The sequence below is a fragment of the Anoplolepis gracilipes genome, chromosome 15 (assembly GCF_047496725.1).
Source record: "Anoplolepis gracilipes chromosome 15, ASM4749672v1, whole genome shotgun sequence".
Lineage (NCBI taxonomy): Eukaryota > Metazoa > Arthropoda > Insecta > Hymenoptera > Formicidae > Anoplolepis > Anoplolepis gracilipes.
The window spans coordinates 3024615-3042559 of NC_132984.1; the positions used below are offsets into that span (position 1 = coordinate 3024615).

At 36.6% G+C, this 17945-nt stretch overlaps 1 protein-coding gene across 2 annotated transcripts; it reads left to right on the forward strand.

The window, feature by feature from the left end:
• The first annotated feature begins 271 nt into the window (after window positions 1-271).
• Asta-r1 (allatostatin A receptor 1) lies at window positions 272-15974 on the forward strand. 2 transcript variants are annotated; one of them, XM_072907474.1, is made up of 5 exons: window positions 272-2180; window positions 4908-5037; window positions 5117-5398; window positions 5481-5731; window positions 10597-15974. In XM_072907474.1, the coding sequence occupies exons 1-4, from the start codon at window positions 1750-1752 to the stop codon at window positions 5727-5729; spliced, it is 1092 nt and encodes a 363-aa protein (XP_072763575.1). In that variant the 5' UTR covers window positions 272-1749; the 3' UTR covers window positions 5730-5731; window positions 10597-15974. The 2 variants fall into 2 exon arrangements, with proteins under 2 accessions (XP_072763575.1, XP_072763576.1); XM_072907475.1 differs by having other exon boundaries at window positions 5135-5398.
• The last annotated feature ends 1971 nt before the right edge of the window (window positions 15975-17945 follow it).

The window sequence follows — 17945 nt, forward strand, 5'->3', positions numbered from 1 at the left end:
AGAACTTTCGGGACCCCTCGTTATCTATGATTTCAAATATTTTTCTCTTTTTTTTTCGCCTAAATAAATATATATCTTGCGCTTTATCTCGTGCCTTACAGTGTCTTACGTATGTAAGCAACCCCCTATTTCAGCGTCGAGTATTTGTGTGTGCGTGTATATATATATATATATATATATATATATATATATATACACACACACGTAAATATATATATATATATATATATATAGAGCAGATGGCGCCGCGAATGTGTCCCCCGTCGTTCACGCGTACACCTAGTCCATCCATTCCTGGCCGCGCGCCGCGTCGCACCACATCGGGGTGTTTCTCAGTGCAAAACCACCCCCGGAGGTGGCGTTATCGGTTAGCGCGCGACGATATCCCTTCACGACTCGGCCGATTACCTACAACAAACTTTGTCGACAAACTTGGCACGGAAGTGCAACTTCCGGCGGTCTGAAGCTAAATCCATGCGAAATTCATTGAAGCTTGCATTCGCGCATCGGGACGGAAGAAAAAGTGCGCTTGCCGATCGCGATCAGTCGCGATTATTGACAAAGTACGTAGGCATCGTCTTCCGGAAAATTTGATGTACTAAATAATAGAAAAAAAAAAAGAATATAATAAAAACTGCTCGATATATACGACAGAAGACGAGCGAGATATATCGCGAAAGAGACGTCAAAAACTTTAAGTTCGCCAAGTTCAAGTATTCGGCGGCGAACGTATGGAATTCGACGTACGTACGTTATTTCAATACTCGATCTAGCGGTGATCAGTGCAGTGTTTTTCGACTTAAATTCATCGCGAGATTCTTTGGAATTCAAATATCGTGAAACTTTTCTAACGTACACCACCATATGAAGCTATGAAAGTAAAACAAAGATGAAGAAGTGTAATAATGCAATAAATAACTGAGGAATTGTAGATTACAATGTAGAATGAAATAAGAGCGACACTTTATTGGAATACAAAATATAATATAATTAAAGAAATGTGTCCGCTACGATCGTTTTATTTGAACGATTGTGATTTGTGCGACAGAGATGACCACTGTATTGGCAAACGAATGATACGAATAGAGCCAATTTTAGTTCCTCAAAAATACAAGTGAACAATAAACAAGTCTTGATAAACATCTGAAGTATTATATTTAGATTATTAGATCTTTATATTGCTCGATCGAAAAGGTCTCATTATCAATGCAATATTTTCTTCGACACGTGCCAAATTTTACACAATTAACGTGACAAATTAGACATCATTATATCAAGTGGATAAATAAAATCATTATCAACATCACAACGTTTCTCTCGCACTTTTAATAATTCACGCAAAAAGTGGAGCATCATGTCAACATTCTTATATGTGGGCGATTTTTTATCCTTCCAGCACCTTATCGATCTTTGAGATTTTTCCGAATTGGAGCAAAAATTCGAGAAGATGACACTGTGAAGGAATAATGAGCGATCAGCGAATCGCCAATCGTGGAAAAATCAATGCTGTTCGATAGGGAGAATGAACTTGGCGAGGAGAAAAAACACCCTCCGTGTCCTCGATGTCGCGGACAATCGTCACAGGATCCTCACGACAAAATCAAGATTCCGTTGAGACAGAATCGATTATCATCGCTGATGTGCACACAGTTCCTACATTTATTATCACGCCACAAACCGGGCTGTAATAACGAGCTTGTAATCGCAACGTAATCGTGAAGAGATTTGCCTATCACGCGAATAATAAATATGGAGCCGACGATCGCAAATGTCGCGAATGTGAGCGACGCTGTTGTCAACTGCAGCTCGCAATTCGCGAACAAAGTTGACGCTTGCGAAGTATACGAATTCGATTATAATCGCGAACTAGTTGAAAGCATCGTGGTGGTGGTGGTGCCATTGTTCTTCGGCATAATCGGTATCCTCGGTCTCGCCGGGAATTCACTGGTGGTCGTGGTGGTGGCGGCGAATCCTGGAATGAGGTCGACCACGAATATCCTCATCATCAACCTCGCCGTGGCGGATCTGCTGTTCGTCATATTTTGTATACCGTTCACGGCTACCGATTTCGTGCTGCCGTATTGGCCGTTTGGCAACGTCTGGTGCAAGATCGTTCAATATCTGATCATTGTTACTGCTTACGCGAGCGTCTACACCCTGGTCCTCATGAGCCTCGACAGGTTGGTACATTAAAATTATTCCCCGACCGACAAACTGTCGGTGTAACGTTTTGATGAAAAAAAAAATGTCTTCTAATGCTACGTTTTATTTGAAACTGTTGTATGTTTGTGTCGCGTGAAATATTTCATATATGAAGCTGTCGGTTCATATGTTCACAATAGCGTCAACAAGTCAACAAGTGGGAAATAAATGATATATTAGTCGTATGACTGGAAAGTGAGTTACTCGAGAAAAAAAAAAAAACGTAAAAAGGCCAAAGGATTTTTATTACTAGAATGAAGAAAAATGGTCGCTTCTAATAACATCTTTTTTGATGGAGAAAAAAAATTTGCTCGTAAAAATAGATATCATTTGTCATCATTATTGGGGCGAGATCGGTAATGAAATCGTACACACACATACACATGAGACGATGCGCACGAAATGTACAAATCGTAATATACTAATAATTATATATTCCAAGCATATCACTTTGTGACGCGGAAATGCTTTTACGAACGTACAGATGTTTTCACAGAAACATCTCACAGATAGCCATTCGTCTCTTTTGGCAGAAAATGACTTATATTTATTCATGGATTTCCACGGCATTTGTTATCTCAATCTCTTTAGAAGCGAATGCTTTAGCTTTAGAAGCAAACAAATAATTTGAAATTCTTATTCTTACTTTATCTTCGATGTATATCCTTTAACAAGTAAGAGCATTCGCTTCGTTTTATTTGTATAATCGATGAAATTAATTTCGATGTAAACGACTTTTAAAAAATACAAAATCTTTTTTCTCTTGATGTAATTATAAAGATTGTAAACAGAGTAATGACGCAAAAAAAAAAAAAAAAAAAATTGTTGGGAGAGATTTATAGAGTATCTCATTTTATATAATCTCAAAGCAAATTTTCTTGTAGCTACACATTTTTTTTCTTCTAACAAAAATTTAAGTAAACGTTTTTTCCTTTCCATGTAATTTGCATAATATTTAATTATTTAATATTCATAATTAACTTTTATCACATACTTTATTTATTGTTGGACAAGTCACTTGATATTGTATTAAAGCGAAATTCTCGTCAAAATTAATCAAAAGACTATATAATTCAAAAGATATGCGTTTTATTTAAACTTTATTCTACAATATAACAATATGAAATAAATTTTCCAAAGAATATATATATATATGCGTCTTTTGACCAATTACAAGAAAATTTTATTTTAACAAAAAGAGAATGATTTAATGAATTATCTAGTAAAAGTTAATTATGGATATTAAATATTATTGTATGCAAGAGAGTTATATAAAAAGAATATCTAATATCTAATTTTATTATTATATCGCTAAGAAAAAATGTGTAACTACAAAAAAATTCATTGAGATTATATAATATTAAGACTCTATTTCTCTTTGGACAATCTATTTATAATCTTTATCAAGATAAGAAGTATTGCATTTTTTAAACCTTTCATATTTATGTAAAAATCAATTTTATATACATCGATAAAATCTATATATATTATGCAATTACTTTACTTTATGCTGCTATCCTTTGTCCTTAAAATCAGTTTCGTTATCTTTGCCCGATATTTTCGCGGCCCTTTAACATGGACTTTTCGCAGTAGCTCCGTAAAGTGCTCCGGGCTTTTTGGGCATTTGACATTCAATTCATTGTCCAGCTTTGAATCACGATGCGCGCTGCAGTTTGCAGAGTGCGCGGAATATATTCGTTTGATACATTCATCTCGGGCAATTTGAACATGCCAATTTCAGGGCGACGTAGACCATTGTAGACGTTCGCCATCTAACTCCAATACCTCAGGGCGATGCGTTCTCTAGCGACTATAAACGACAGCCTCGAACGTTGTATGAATTTAATTAAATTCAGCGCGAGTTACGTACAAGATTATTCAATCTCCGGTCGTTAAGATGCAATTCTGAGAAGTATCATTATTACATCAGCCATAATACATAATAATGTATGTGTCGAGAGTCGAATAATCGAGTGATCAATTTGATATCAATGGCGTGATTATTTTAGATATGAAATGTAAAACCTCTCCGCTGGAATTCTTCGTACTTATCCAAGTTTTTACTTTTCTCTCGCGGGATCGTTAAAACCTCTTCAATGCGTCTTATCCATCTTGATTAACACCGTTAAAGATTCATGTACAAACAGTCGATCGATCTTGTTTAAACGATCCACTGCATTCTACTTTGAATCAAAATGAGAACGAAGAAGAATATTAAACTCGACTTGAGAAAGTTTGGTTACTTTTCGTCTCGTTTCTTCTCTAACTTTCTTTTCCGAAAGCAAATATATATATATATATATATATATATATATATATATATATATATATATATATATATACGATATTCAAACTAAAGATTATCTCCAAGTTGCGATTTTTTTTAAACCGATGTTCGAGGCAAGGCCAACTTTTCTAAATGGAGGCGACTTTGAGATTACTTTTATAGATTAAACTCGTAAAACCAATCGTCAGCGTAAGTTTAACGGTAAATTTTAAATATAACGAGAGAAGCGAGAGATGTTTTTCATCTCGTTTCTTTCGTCATTATATAATATTCCGTATCAAAAGTTTGTTGAAGACGCGGGGGGAGGGTTTAACTCCTCAGGGGGCTCCGCTTATACCGGATTAGCAATTCAAGTTATGCTAATGAACAGCGAAGTTTGACGGCGATGAGCAATGTCAAGATAAGAAATTATTCACAGATACTTGGCGGTGGTACATCCGATCGCCTCGATGTCCTGGAGAACCGAGAAGCACGCTATATTGGCGACCGGCGTGGCGTGGGTGGTGATCCTGGCGTTATCCGCTCCCGCTATGGTGATTCACGGCGAGGTAAGGGCGCGAGATAACAAGGCATAAAGCGCATCCCCGAGCAGGCTCTCGTTCTCTTACGTAGTCCGCGTGTACGTAGATTCACTACGTGTTCCAGGAGGGAGATGGCCCGCCGCAGAACCTGACGGCCTGCCGGATCCTGCCGCAGTACAACTGGACGTACTTCCAGGTGTCCTTCTTCCTCATGAGCTACGTGCTGCCCCTCGTGCTGATATGCATCTTTTATATGTCCGTGCTGATCAAGCTGTGGCGCGGAGCCCGGGCCAGCGCCAGCGCCGAGAGTCGACGCGGCAGGAGACGCGTCACCAGGCTCGTCTTCGTCGTCGTCGGGGTCTTCGCCGCCTGTTGGTGTCCCATACAGGTATAAAACGGCTGCGTTGTTTAGCGACGATTTTATTTTCGTTTCATCTCCGTGACTCGGTTTGTCATCGGTCGTGTTGCAGGTGATACTGGTGAGCAAGTCCCTGGACGTGTTCCCGCTCACCACGACGACGATAATGGTGCAGATAGTCAGTCATATCCTTGCCTATACCAACAGCTGCGTCAACCCGTTTCTATACGCCTTCCTGAGCGATAACTTTCGCAAAGCCTTTCGGAAGATCATCTACTGCAGGCCGCGTGCGGAGCCGAACAATCGGCTGGGACCAGTGACAAGGACAACGAGAGCTGCCAGCAGCGGCGATATTCTTTAGAGGTGAGGAAAAATTCATTCTGTCGACGATCGATCTTTGTTCTATTTATTTCTTATTTATTATGCAAAAAGTAAATAAAAAATCATGCAGACGGTAACCTGCCCAAGTATCGATCTTCGCTTTTAAGAAACCCTATATGTTGCAATCGAGGACTCCGAGATATAACGAATTGCAATTACTCTCTACAATAGACCGAGCATTTTCTTTTCTTTCTCCAACTTTAACCCTAGGAGGACGTAATATTGGTCTGTGTGTTGGGATCGTTTCGTTTAACATCTAAATATATATATATATACATTGCACTTTTTATTTTCCCCCGACATATAATTTTCTCGTTGAAAATATTTCTCTTCTTTGAATTTTCTCGCTTTATTTTTTTATACATTTCTTTTCGGAGAATTGGGAATTAAAAAAGTTCCGCGATATCGATTTCCATCGAAGAAACGACATTATCCGATATAAAGGTCATCGTTACGATCTGGAGGATTAATCGGAATTTCGTGGCGAGATTTTAGGATTCCGGGGGACCTTCAGCGATGCAACATATTACCCGCTACCCGTCGTTATCTCTCCCGTCCTTCCCCTTTTCCGCTATATAAATTTCTCCTTCAGGAAGAGATGACGAGCGGAATCGTGTCGGGGGCACTTAACGACATTACACGATTTACTTGCCCTCCAGATTCAAGCCAGCCAGCGAGAAGCGCGTAACAAAATTTTCCTCTTTCCTGTTTCTGCTCGCTCTTCTCGAGTGCGTCCCCTGCTCCTTTCCACCCCTTCTGGGCTCAGCGTGGCGTATTGCCATTAACACGGTGACATTTTCACAGCTAGTTTACCCTGGTTACTATTTTCGTCTGTTTTTCCTTCTACACGCGAATATCACGGGGAAGGGGGGAGGGCAGGAGGGGTGGAATAGGAAGAAAGAGAGAAACAGATGCAAGTTTAGTGACAAACGCAATTTAACACCGCAAGGCATTAACGTTAAATAAAGGAGGATTGGGAGCAAAAAGATGGAATGAAATGGAAAATTTTCATTTAAATTAACTTCCGTATACGTTGCCGCATAAATGTGTCTTGCACTAACGTGAGGTAGCTAAAATGCTAATAATAATGACTCTAAGGAGGTTTCTTTTCTATACAATGCACGGTGGTGAGCCCCGCAGATCAAACACATAGCTCTGCCCACAACGGGAATAGTATTAATGTATAAACAGTAATATCTCCCTCTCTTTTGTCTTACATAACTGTTATTATGCAATAAGGAATAACAAATATTTCCACATTGCTTTCTCACATAAATTGACCATCAATTTATTTTATTGTTGCGGAATTTATTTTCATAACCAATTCCTTTTTCGAAGGTAAGAATATTTCGAAAAAGAAATTACGTTGTTAATATTAATATACGTAAATATTTGAAACAATATCGAGTACTGTACACACACATATATATATATATATATATATATATATATATATATATTTTAGTGGTCGTAAAAAAAGTTTTTAAGCTCTTGAAATTTACATATTGCGGCTGCATGAGAATGCTATATGGACACCACGTGACGTATGCGAAATCTTTATTGCGGTGTGTCACAGATAAATTGGTGGACACAATTTATTACCGCAATCAAAATTTCATTCTCTTTGCTTGTTGATTTATTTTTTTTTTTTTCAACTCCACGCACATCGTTTACAACGGCTTATTGGAGGCTTTTCCGGGGAAAAAAATCATCCCGACACACGTCGAGGTAGCAAACAAACCTTAATCAGGCCATAGCGTTTCCCGAGAGAGATTGACGACTGACCGAAAATTCAATTAACTATTCTTTGATACACACCGGCGTGGCGCTATGTGTTGTCATTTTATGTCGTAACGATTCACTCTTTGATCCCTTATCCCATCTTTTGTTCGATTTCTTTCTTCCATCTTGTATAGTAGACGGGAAAATTGATGATTAACGTTCGACGGAATTGCATTCCGTTTCAATACGCTATTTTATGATTTATGCACACGATAATTAAAATTACTAGCTACTATATTTCGATCGAGCATATATATTTACAGTCTTTATCAGCCTAAAATCATGACGCATTTCGTTGAAACTAGTCGGAATTATCAATATCCCTTTGTGCTTTTCAGTCCATTAAACAAACAGACGATGAAAGCCGATAGATATCGCAGAGTTTAATTCGAATTGACCCGTATTAGGCTCATTTTGTATAAATATGGGTATACCTATAGAGTTTCTAGGGCATAATAAATTTTTCAAAGTTTTAATAACGCTCGAGAAAAATCTTATTAAATTTATTAAGCTGATAACATGAAAGTTGATCTCTCCTAACGATTTTACGTCAATTATCGGAATACTATTAAATGGATCGGAGCCCAATATAACTATCCGCCGAGGATACGTATATCCTGGCAGCCAATGTAATTGACATCAAGTGTTGCCGAACAAAAATATTGGAATGACACAATGCGGTCATGATGACGCAAGTCGACAGTTTGCCGAACTGTTTGGCTGTTCAGCCAGACGGAAACGTCTCGTCCGTATTTTACGGACGAGACGTTTATAAAAGGATGAGAGATCCTGCCCTTCCTCCTCCCTTCTCTCACCCCCCCCCCCCCCGGTGATCGCCGACACCTCGAGGATGGCGACGCGCGGGGAATACCACTCGTAAAAATGGCATTGGTCTCTACTGCAAACAAATCCAAATCAAATAAATTTGCGTATGCAACGGGATGGTAATTTGATATCTCGGTTCGATTCTTGACTAAAATGTTTGCAAAGTCAGTGCCGCGTGGATATTAGCGGTTCTATTTGCACGTCAGTTCGCTATCAATAAACAGCGCTGGACCAGGATAGATTGTCTGTTTGCATGAGCGACTGTGTACTCTGATTTAATCGTGTTCCCTTTATTTTAATAGATTTTCGAAGAAAATCGGAAAGCGTGATATATATATCGTGATACGCGAAAATAATTTTGCGTTGCAAAAGTTATTATTTATTTTTATCGCGCGGAAATTTATGATTTTTCGCTTAAAAGATTGCTTCTGACGCGAACAGAACTTTTTTAATAAATTTCATAGACTGAGAAATTTTTGCCTTTGCGGGAAAATTTTCTGGGATGATAATATTATACTATTTAATTTCGAAAATTTAATATCTCCTCTCTCCGACAAATCCTTCTAAAATGCTTCTTTAGTTCAACGCGTTTTATACAGCAATACTTTATTAAAATTCAGCCAAAAATGAATGAGAAATAAGTTGGCATTTGCATTTTAAAAATGTGATTGGATCATATTGATTGGCTCGAAACACGAGCAATGCAAATCCGAATTTAGCGAGACGATACACCGCGAATAACTTTCCTTGTTTTATCTCGACAATCGCGACAATATACTCGTTTTACCGTATTCGTGTGTAATTATCCGCTGAAAAGCTTCCAAGCAAATATCGATTTTCGCCGATTCGGTTTATATAGCAAGAACGGCCGAGAACTGCAATTTCAAAGCTGTCCCGAAAAAAGTTGTCGCCATTGCCTCGTGATAAATGAGAATTATTTGGCAAGGATTTAGAAGAGTATATCATAGAGGTTGACATTTTCATGAATTTTGGTACGCAGGATGTATGCCTGTTACATACGTAAGAAATATCTCGCGATCGTCATTTGCATAAATATAGTGAAATAAAATTGGAAAAAAGTTTTTTGACAAACGTTTTTCGTGAGAAATAAAATTTTATAAAAAGCCTTGTAAAATAAGTAATAAACAAAAAAAGAAGGCTTTAATTAGATTGTTTCACACGTGAAATAATTCGATATTGCGCCAGTGATAAATAATTTGGAAAAAAATAGATTTTATCGAAATATTTTCAGCTTTACATATTTTTTTACATACGCGGTTTATTTTTTTTTTTTTTTATCTTATTTTATTTTATTTTATTGTTTCATGTTAAATACGACATATCAATCATTTTTTTCCTGCTGATGTGTAAAATTTAATTTTTATCTCGTTTACATAACGACGTGGTTTAGTTGAAATTTATTAGAGAGCATGAATTTTTCAGTTACTTTTTATTACATTTGTCGGACGAAAGGAAATATCGCTTCAACGTAATATAAAAACTTAAGAGATTACAAAGAAGTTTCTTTACTAGATAATATATGTATGCTGTAACGTTGGAACGCGTACTTTCTGCAAAAAATCCAGCGTTTTATACACAATAATCTAATGAGTGCAATACGAGTGCAACGATATGCAAATTCGATGATATGCATACAGATCGATGAGGAAAAGAAGGTCGATCGACGATGTTGGGAAAAAAACTAAATCAAAGGGAGAAGAAAGAAGGAAATGGCCAGAGAAGAAGCGCAAAGGGTTGAAGTAGTGTCCGCCCCTTTTGCTCTCTCGAGGAGAAAAGTCTTCCGCTTATTTCACGACGCGGCCTACTTTCGAAACCTCTCCGTCTCCCTATGGGAATTACGTCGTTTAGATCAGAGAACGGTGAATCGAGTTGGAATCGAAGTCCGGAATCCCGAGAAACTTTTCGACGTGTTATAATCGAAAGCACACGCAAATCTCTCCGAATTATTGTTTGAATATTTTTTTTTTTTTTTTTTTTTTTTTTAACTCGAAGAACAGGAAAATCTTAGATTATCATTTTAAAATTTTTGCGGAGAAAAATATTTCTAAGAAGCGTATCTTGCGGTCTTCGTTTTACATGCGAAAGTTAATAAACCGAAAGATAAATATTAAGAAAAAAAAAAAATAATCAAAAAATTCACACGTAGAAAATTCTAGTGTCCAGTTTACGCGGGAACACGCTTGTGTCTTTACATTTAAATATTGTTTACTGTGTTACAGACACAAATTCTCACCCGGCGACGGCGGAGGTCTACGGTCTATAGGATATTCGATGTTTGACGTCATCTGGCGAAAAGACGTGTGATTTTAATTTTTTAAATCTCCGCCAAATATATATATATATATATATATATATATATACACTTTATGTTTTCTTCAATTTCTTTATCGATAAAGTACCTTGTCCAGGACGGATTATTATTATTTAAAAATAATATGACAGCAGCGCCGAGATGCAACTGGTCGCAGGCGTGAAAAAGAGAGCCAGTTTGTATCCAATCGTCGTCATCGACACGTCTCTTTACGAATGGGTCTCATAAACTCGGATTATGAATCTCCGCCGATATCTTGCAAGTGCGATATTACGTGCGAAATCTTAATGAATGTAAGAAAGAAAACACGGACTTCGTTTCCCGACGCTCACCCTTATCCAGGGCAGTTAATTTGAAAGGTTCTCAGGGTCATCGTCAGGAAATTACACGTCCGAGCATTGTAAAGTGTATCAATAAAGACATTGAGATAATCCATTTCTCGTTTGCTCGTATATTATTGGAGTAAGAGAAGAGAAATTTGATCGACACTCCTCTCTTCTCCCTTGAACGAAGAACTGGATGTCAAAATGTAATAGAGAACTAAATTCGATGTAATTTAAAATTTTTCATTTATTTTGTTTATAGATCTAGCGAGAATCGAATACGAGAACCGTATGTTGAAATTAAACATTTAAACATGAAAATCAACGAATTGCCTTTCAAAGTTGTTAACTAAATCAAGTAATCAAGCAATGTTGCGCGCCGAAATAGCAGTATGATTTATGCTTCGTAAATAATTAACAGAACCAGATTTATAAGTGATGATAATTAGAAAAGAAAATATAATTCGAGCTTTCATATCGAAGAAGTAAAAGCTCGTTCCTCCAATAATATCATTATTTATTCCAAATATGCGTCTCTTGTCTAGTTATTATTTATCTCTGTGTTTCCAACACAAATATCTCTATGACAGTTGATTGAAAATTGTGCAATTGTTGATTCATTGTTATCGGCATAATATATTATCATTCATACATAACATTAATTGTTACGTATATAGTTTGTATTATTGTTTATTAAATATAATTTATATACATATTTAAGAAATTAAATGTGACAATTATTTATTTTACCTTGACGTATCGTGAAAACAAAGGAATAAGTCGTTTCGTTAATTCAGCAAAATGTAATTTCTATTAATGTTACCAACCCAATATTTACAGTGACCGCATTGCAGAATTTTAACTACACGTAAAGAGCGAATGTAATGAATTTCTTTGTGTACTGGGTGCAAAGAACGCGAGAACATCCACCTTTAGCGAGGCGAACAAGCGGCTTAACGAGACGACGAAGTGACTTTAAGTAGATTAAGGAGGCTAATGATTGACGAACAAAAGGAAATCGAATCGCGCTTCTCGAAGCGGATCTTTTTCCGTAAGTTAAATGTTCCGTAAAAGAGCCGCATTCCCCTGCCTATTACTCTCTACTTATCACTTCGATGCTGCAAGTGCTCAAAAAGGAGCGGATTTCCGATAATCGCATTAATAAAATTAATTGATGTCGCGCTTTCGATCGTCGTCTCTTGGAGATCTCAATCGAACGATTCATGTAAGACCTTTGATCCCTCTTTTTCTCTCTACATTTTTAAGATTGCAAAAATTCATAGATTCTTCACGGTTTAGTCGTGAGATCATCTTGAATGCGTCATTCAAAGTGACAGAAAGATAGGTAGATAAAACAGAGAATGATTGTTGAATCAAAGATAAAGGGTCTACCTCCTACTTTTGTCCCTCCTTGAATGATCGACCGAGATGAACGTTATATATTCGCGTAATCAAGAAAAGTTCTCGTAAAAGAACTTTTAGATGTCTAATCATTTTATTTTTTTATTTTTTTTTTTTTTCATTATTTCTGTTATTTAATCGAGAATTCGTCACTTTAATCGTGGAAATTGAATAAATTTCAATATAAAATAATATAAATAAGTAAAAATAAATAATTATAAAATAACATAAATAATTTAATCTGCAGCTCGACAAAAGTCTTAAGTAGTTTACTCCTAAGGAGATAAAATACATTTTTATTGTATAAAATAAAATAAAATAAAATAAAATATCGGTGCCGAAAAGGCGCGTTTATTTTCTTTCAAATTATTGCCGAGGAAACGGATGGATAAAAATAAAATGTCACACACTGATACCACGCACGATTTAATCTCATTCTATTTTCGAAAGGTATTCGCGTCTCGCATTAAAGTTTCATCCCTGCCGCGCGATAATGCGTAAATAATTGGATGGAAAATATTATTTCGCCGAGAATATTTCAACGTGTTGGCCAAAGAGAGTTTTTACGAGTGCGCGTAAAATTAAATGGATTTTATATGGTTTATAAGTGTAACATCCGACCCGTATAAATATCGACTCGTCTTCATACGAAAAGAGAGCTCAGGGAATGGGATATCGCTGAGGACGAGCTAAGTAAAATTACTTTATATTTGCTCGTCTAAAAACTAGTTCGCAAACATTGGCTGTAAATCACAAGAACAAAAAGTAGACCAAATACAATACGCGTTTTCGAGAGTACTCGGGTATACTAGGTTGAATATATTAATCCTTGGAGTCTGGAATTTCTTTTGGCAATAAATCGTGGAATCTTATCAAGTCACAAAATTGAAGTTTATGAATAAAATCTTGAGTATCTGATGAGCTCACAAAAGTTCCTTCTGTTGGGAATTTGCAAAAATAATTTACTCACAATCTCGTTGTGTTTCCTATCAGTATTATCAATTTTACTAGACTTCGCAAGTGAAATTAGTAACTGTATTGCCCAGAATTTACGTATACAATCTTATCTTCGACAGCTTTATTTTCTTAATTTTCTCTTCCTGAGTTTGCACGAATATACGTACACGTCAGCAGGTGCGATGTTAATCTAAATTATGCTGATAAATTAACATGCCTGCCCCGCGATCTTCGTGAAAAAACGTTAATGAACCATAAGTAGAAAATGTATGGCGGCGGATGCAAGGAAAAGAAAAAGAGGAAGAAAGAAAGAGAGGGTGCGTTTGCGCACGCGAGCGCCTCGGCAAAAGGGAAATATAGCAGCCAGAGATCGCGAAAGAGTTGTGTGTAAAGGGGAACGAGTAATACCTCAAATGGTCGGGAACATTTTCTCGTCGGTGAGAGGCAAAAACATCTATCGCCCCGGTTTCTCTCTCTCATCAATCCATCCATCCATCCATCCATCCATCCGTCCGTTCGCACGCTGGCTCGCGTTCCCTTTTGTCGAGGGATCGATGAACTCTGTCCTTGCGCGAAACAATGAAGGGGAGAGACGGACGGGAGTACTATTCGTACTATCTCTCTTTCTCTCTCTCTCTCTCTCTCTCTCTCTCTCTCTCTCTCTCTCTCTCTCTCTCTCTCTCTCTGTTTGAGGGAAGATGAGAGAAGCGAAAGGGGCAGTTTCCCTGAAACACGCGTGCCACACGGGCCAGAAAGCAACGATCTTTCCCCACAGTCCGACGCAATGATCTTTCAGACAGGATATGCGCTTCAAGAGTATCATGTCCTTCCTTTGTTATCTGTTTATTCTCTCAACCTAACACAAATGGAAAGGCCGGGAAAAGAAATCAATTACCGCCGCTTGGGATTACTTTACTTCTCCACGTGTGTTAATCTTAAATATTAAATTATAATTTCACACGGTACACTTTATTTAATTCTCTCTGCATTTTATTTTACATTTTATTTATGTAGAGCTAACTTTGCGAGCGATATTACACAAAGGATATTAAAAATTACAATTTCATGAATTCAATCAAATGAATTCAATTGAAATTAAAATTTTATAAATAAAAATATTTCCTAAATGTATACATATTTGCACATCGCATCTCGGATTTTTGCTGCCTGATAATTTTTTTTTTACAGTATCGCAATTAATCATTTGGCCTTGCTTAATTTTCTTTCAATTCCTCCAAAGTGATGTTCCAAATACTAGTCTTAATACCACCCCTATTAGGAGATGATTATAATAGAGAATTAATGGGCTCTCTCAGAGAGCCACGATGGCGGTTAAGTACTTACGGATACATTCAGTTATCGGATTAGTCCGGCTAACAGGATTCCACCTCGGCACGTTCCAGGGTTGGGAGTGCTCGTGGCATGATCATCGGCGTCCATCTACTGACCGATTTATAGCCCCTATAATTCTGCATATTAAACGAAACAATATTAAGTCGCGCTGTTGTTTAAAATTTCAAAAATCAGCCCCAAAATAATGACTAGTTAAATTAAGTTCAACAATTATATATATATATACATTTTTTTTTTATTATTTATTAACGGCATCGGGTACTTTAAGGGGAAAGACACGGGTAATTACAAAGCTGAAGAAGATGATTTGACGACGCCACGGAATCTGGTAAATGGATCTCCTCTCCCTCTATTTTATCCTCCCTCGAGAAACTTATCGCCCACGCCGTTTAATCTATCCGGCCATCTATTCGACACGACGCGCGTCGTACGACGCGACGCTGTAACAATGACCTCATTCCATAAACTCCTGGCATACTCGAGCGCATAAAAATGCCGACTGTTTATAGCGAAACGCGTACAGAAAGGGGCTTTTCATCGGCCGTACGTTATAACCATTTACGGTCAACCCTCTTTTCAAAGTCATAAGCCAGGCCGGTTAACCAATTACGTTGAGCCACGCGGAAGGGAAAAGGGACACAGGATTTCATTAACTTTGCACGAGCTGCACCTCCCAATTCTTCAAATTTCACCTCCGCTATATGGATTTTCGAAGCAATAGATTTTTCTTTGAATTAAGAGCCCAGAGGTATTTTGTGAATAAGTTTTAAGGGAAGGAAAATATTCTTTTATATTTTTAATCCCAAATGAATTTTTTATTGAAAAATTTCAACTTCAAATTCTTTAACAAGATACTGATGAGAGACGAAAGGATTAAAAAAAACGAAAAAAAAAGATAACACACGTTGTCAAAACTTTTAAAGGTAGTAATTAACTACGGTTAGGTGAATAAATGATGCAAGGTTTCTCCATCTTAGAGCCGGATAATTGCTCATGAACGAAAATTATCGCGAAAGTTTTCAATAACTTTTACTCTGTCAAAAGACTTTGCCGCTGGTGAAAAATGCTCGCTGAAAAGCAAAAGGCAACGCAAAAGAATTCTGACGAGAGATTTCTTTCGCGAAGAATCGTTTTGCCCAAAGCAAGCAAAGATTGCCGTCGAAAAGTTCAGAATTCTGACGAACTGAAAGCTCTCTTTCTCTTTTGAGTGCAAGATACTCGATATCTAATATCGACCGCAATCAAAAGGATGCAGGGAAAAAATGTCAGAGATATTTTCCTACATATTCCTATCTCATATTACTTTAATTATATATATATATATATATATATATAATTAATATAATAATAATATAGTATGTAATATTTTAATATAATATTATTTTAATTATAATGAATCTTTTGCAAATTCTTTTCAATTATATATATATATATATATATATATATATATATATATATATATATATATATGTATATATATATAATATTAATATAATAATATTTTATATTAATACTACATATAATTAAAATGAACGTTAATTTACTTTTTAATTTAATATATATCATATAAATATTTTTTTATTGTGCGACACTTTATTATAACTTATTTTTTATCTCTCTCAATACAGCCGTTTATACTAATATATTTCATGCGAATTGGCCGCAAATAGATATGAGTTACGATGCATGTGGGACACTCTTGACGATGCGTCGCACGTCAAGATGCAAAGGAAGAGTTCGCATAATAAGCATAATAAGCGCACACGCCCCTCGTGAAATTATTCTCCCGGCATAAACGACTCAACGGTTAACTAATGAAAACGAGGTTAACAGGGCGAAACTAATATCACGCTAATGAAATTTTATTTTTCTCTCGTGCATCCTTTCGATACGTAACTCACACAATCGCAATACGCGTCGAAAAGACCCCGGAATTAAGGGAAAAAAACATGTTATCCAGTGGAAGAACGAATGACGCGAGATTTATAATCAACGATGACAATAAATATATGTAAACCGATTTTGAAAGTTATAATTGAGTCGCGATCGTGTAAACACGTGTGAGACGGTAAATTGTTTGTTTACGAAAACGTCGCTTTAATTTGAGAAACACTAAAATAACCGTTCGCAAAATAGAGTGCTTTATGTGGCTAACGTAGACCAAAATAAACAAGTGTGCAGCAAGTATGTGTATATATATATATATATATATACGCACATTCCCCAGATGCAGCTACGCAGATGCGGTCGGAATAGCATGACGTCGATATTAGGTAAGTGGATATTCACGCGAGTTTCGTCCCTTATTCCCTTATCGGGAACGTAGAATGTTTTAAAAGTCTCCTTAAAATAAAATAGTACTTACTTTAACTTTAATACATTTATTATTTCTTTTTTCCTTTATACAGCTTAAACTTTTTTTTTCAACTTTCGCGACGGATAGCGACTTTTTATTACAGAAAGGGAGAGGGTATATTTATAGGCAATCTTTCCAACCTAATTTCGCATACGTTCAGAAATTTATTTTTAATCTATATTTATTCTATAGATTTCTTTATCCAACGATAAACGTTTGATGAGGATCTAAAATGGGATCTAAAATGGTCATCGCCAATTCTGTATCGATTTTTTATATCGTCAGCTAAAGTATTATTCTTTTATAAGCTTCTCCTTTTAGCGAGCATATTTTATATCCAATGATAAAATGAGTTTATAATAGACTTAGCCATTATTGAAATTCTTCTTGAATATTTTCTTGGGCCTCTGAATGCAAAATGTTCTCGCAACGTAGGTCGAGGCATTAAAGTAATATTTTCACTTCAAAAGCAACGCACTGTATTAAATTTTCCGACAAGCGCGCGTATCGAGAGCTTAATAATCGCCGGCTTATTATTTGAAATGGGATCTTTTTTTTTCGGCGATTTATACACGGTGAAGTGTAATCAATCGGCGATTAACGCAGACTAATAATATTGATTGTAGCGGAGACCGAGCCTCAGTGACAAAATATCTGCCACAGCTACAGGAGGTTAATCCCGTTGAATAAATTGGCGGGATCGATAAGTATGCCGTTTTACTACTGGTGAAAACGATAAATACGTCAAAATAATTTCATTCTCTCCAATCAGAGAATCGAATGCATTTTCGGTGTCCAAAAAGTCGTAATATAAATACATATTTCCGGCCATTTGCGGCGAATTGCACATTGCGAAGCGCCAATCTC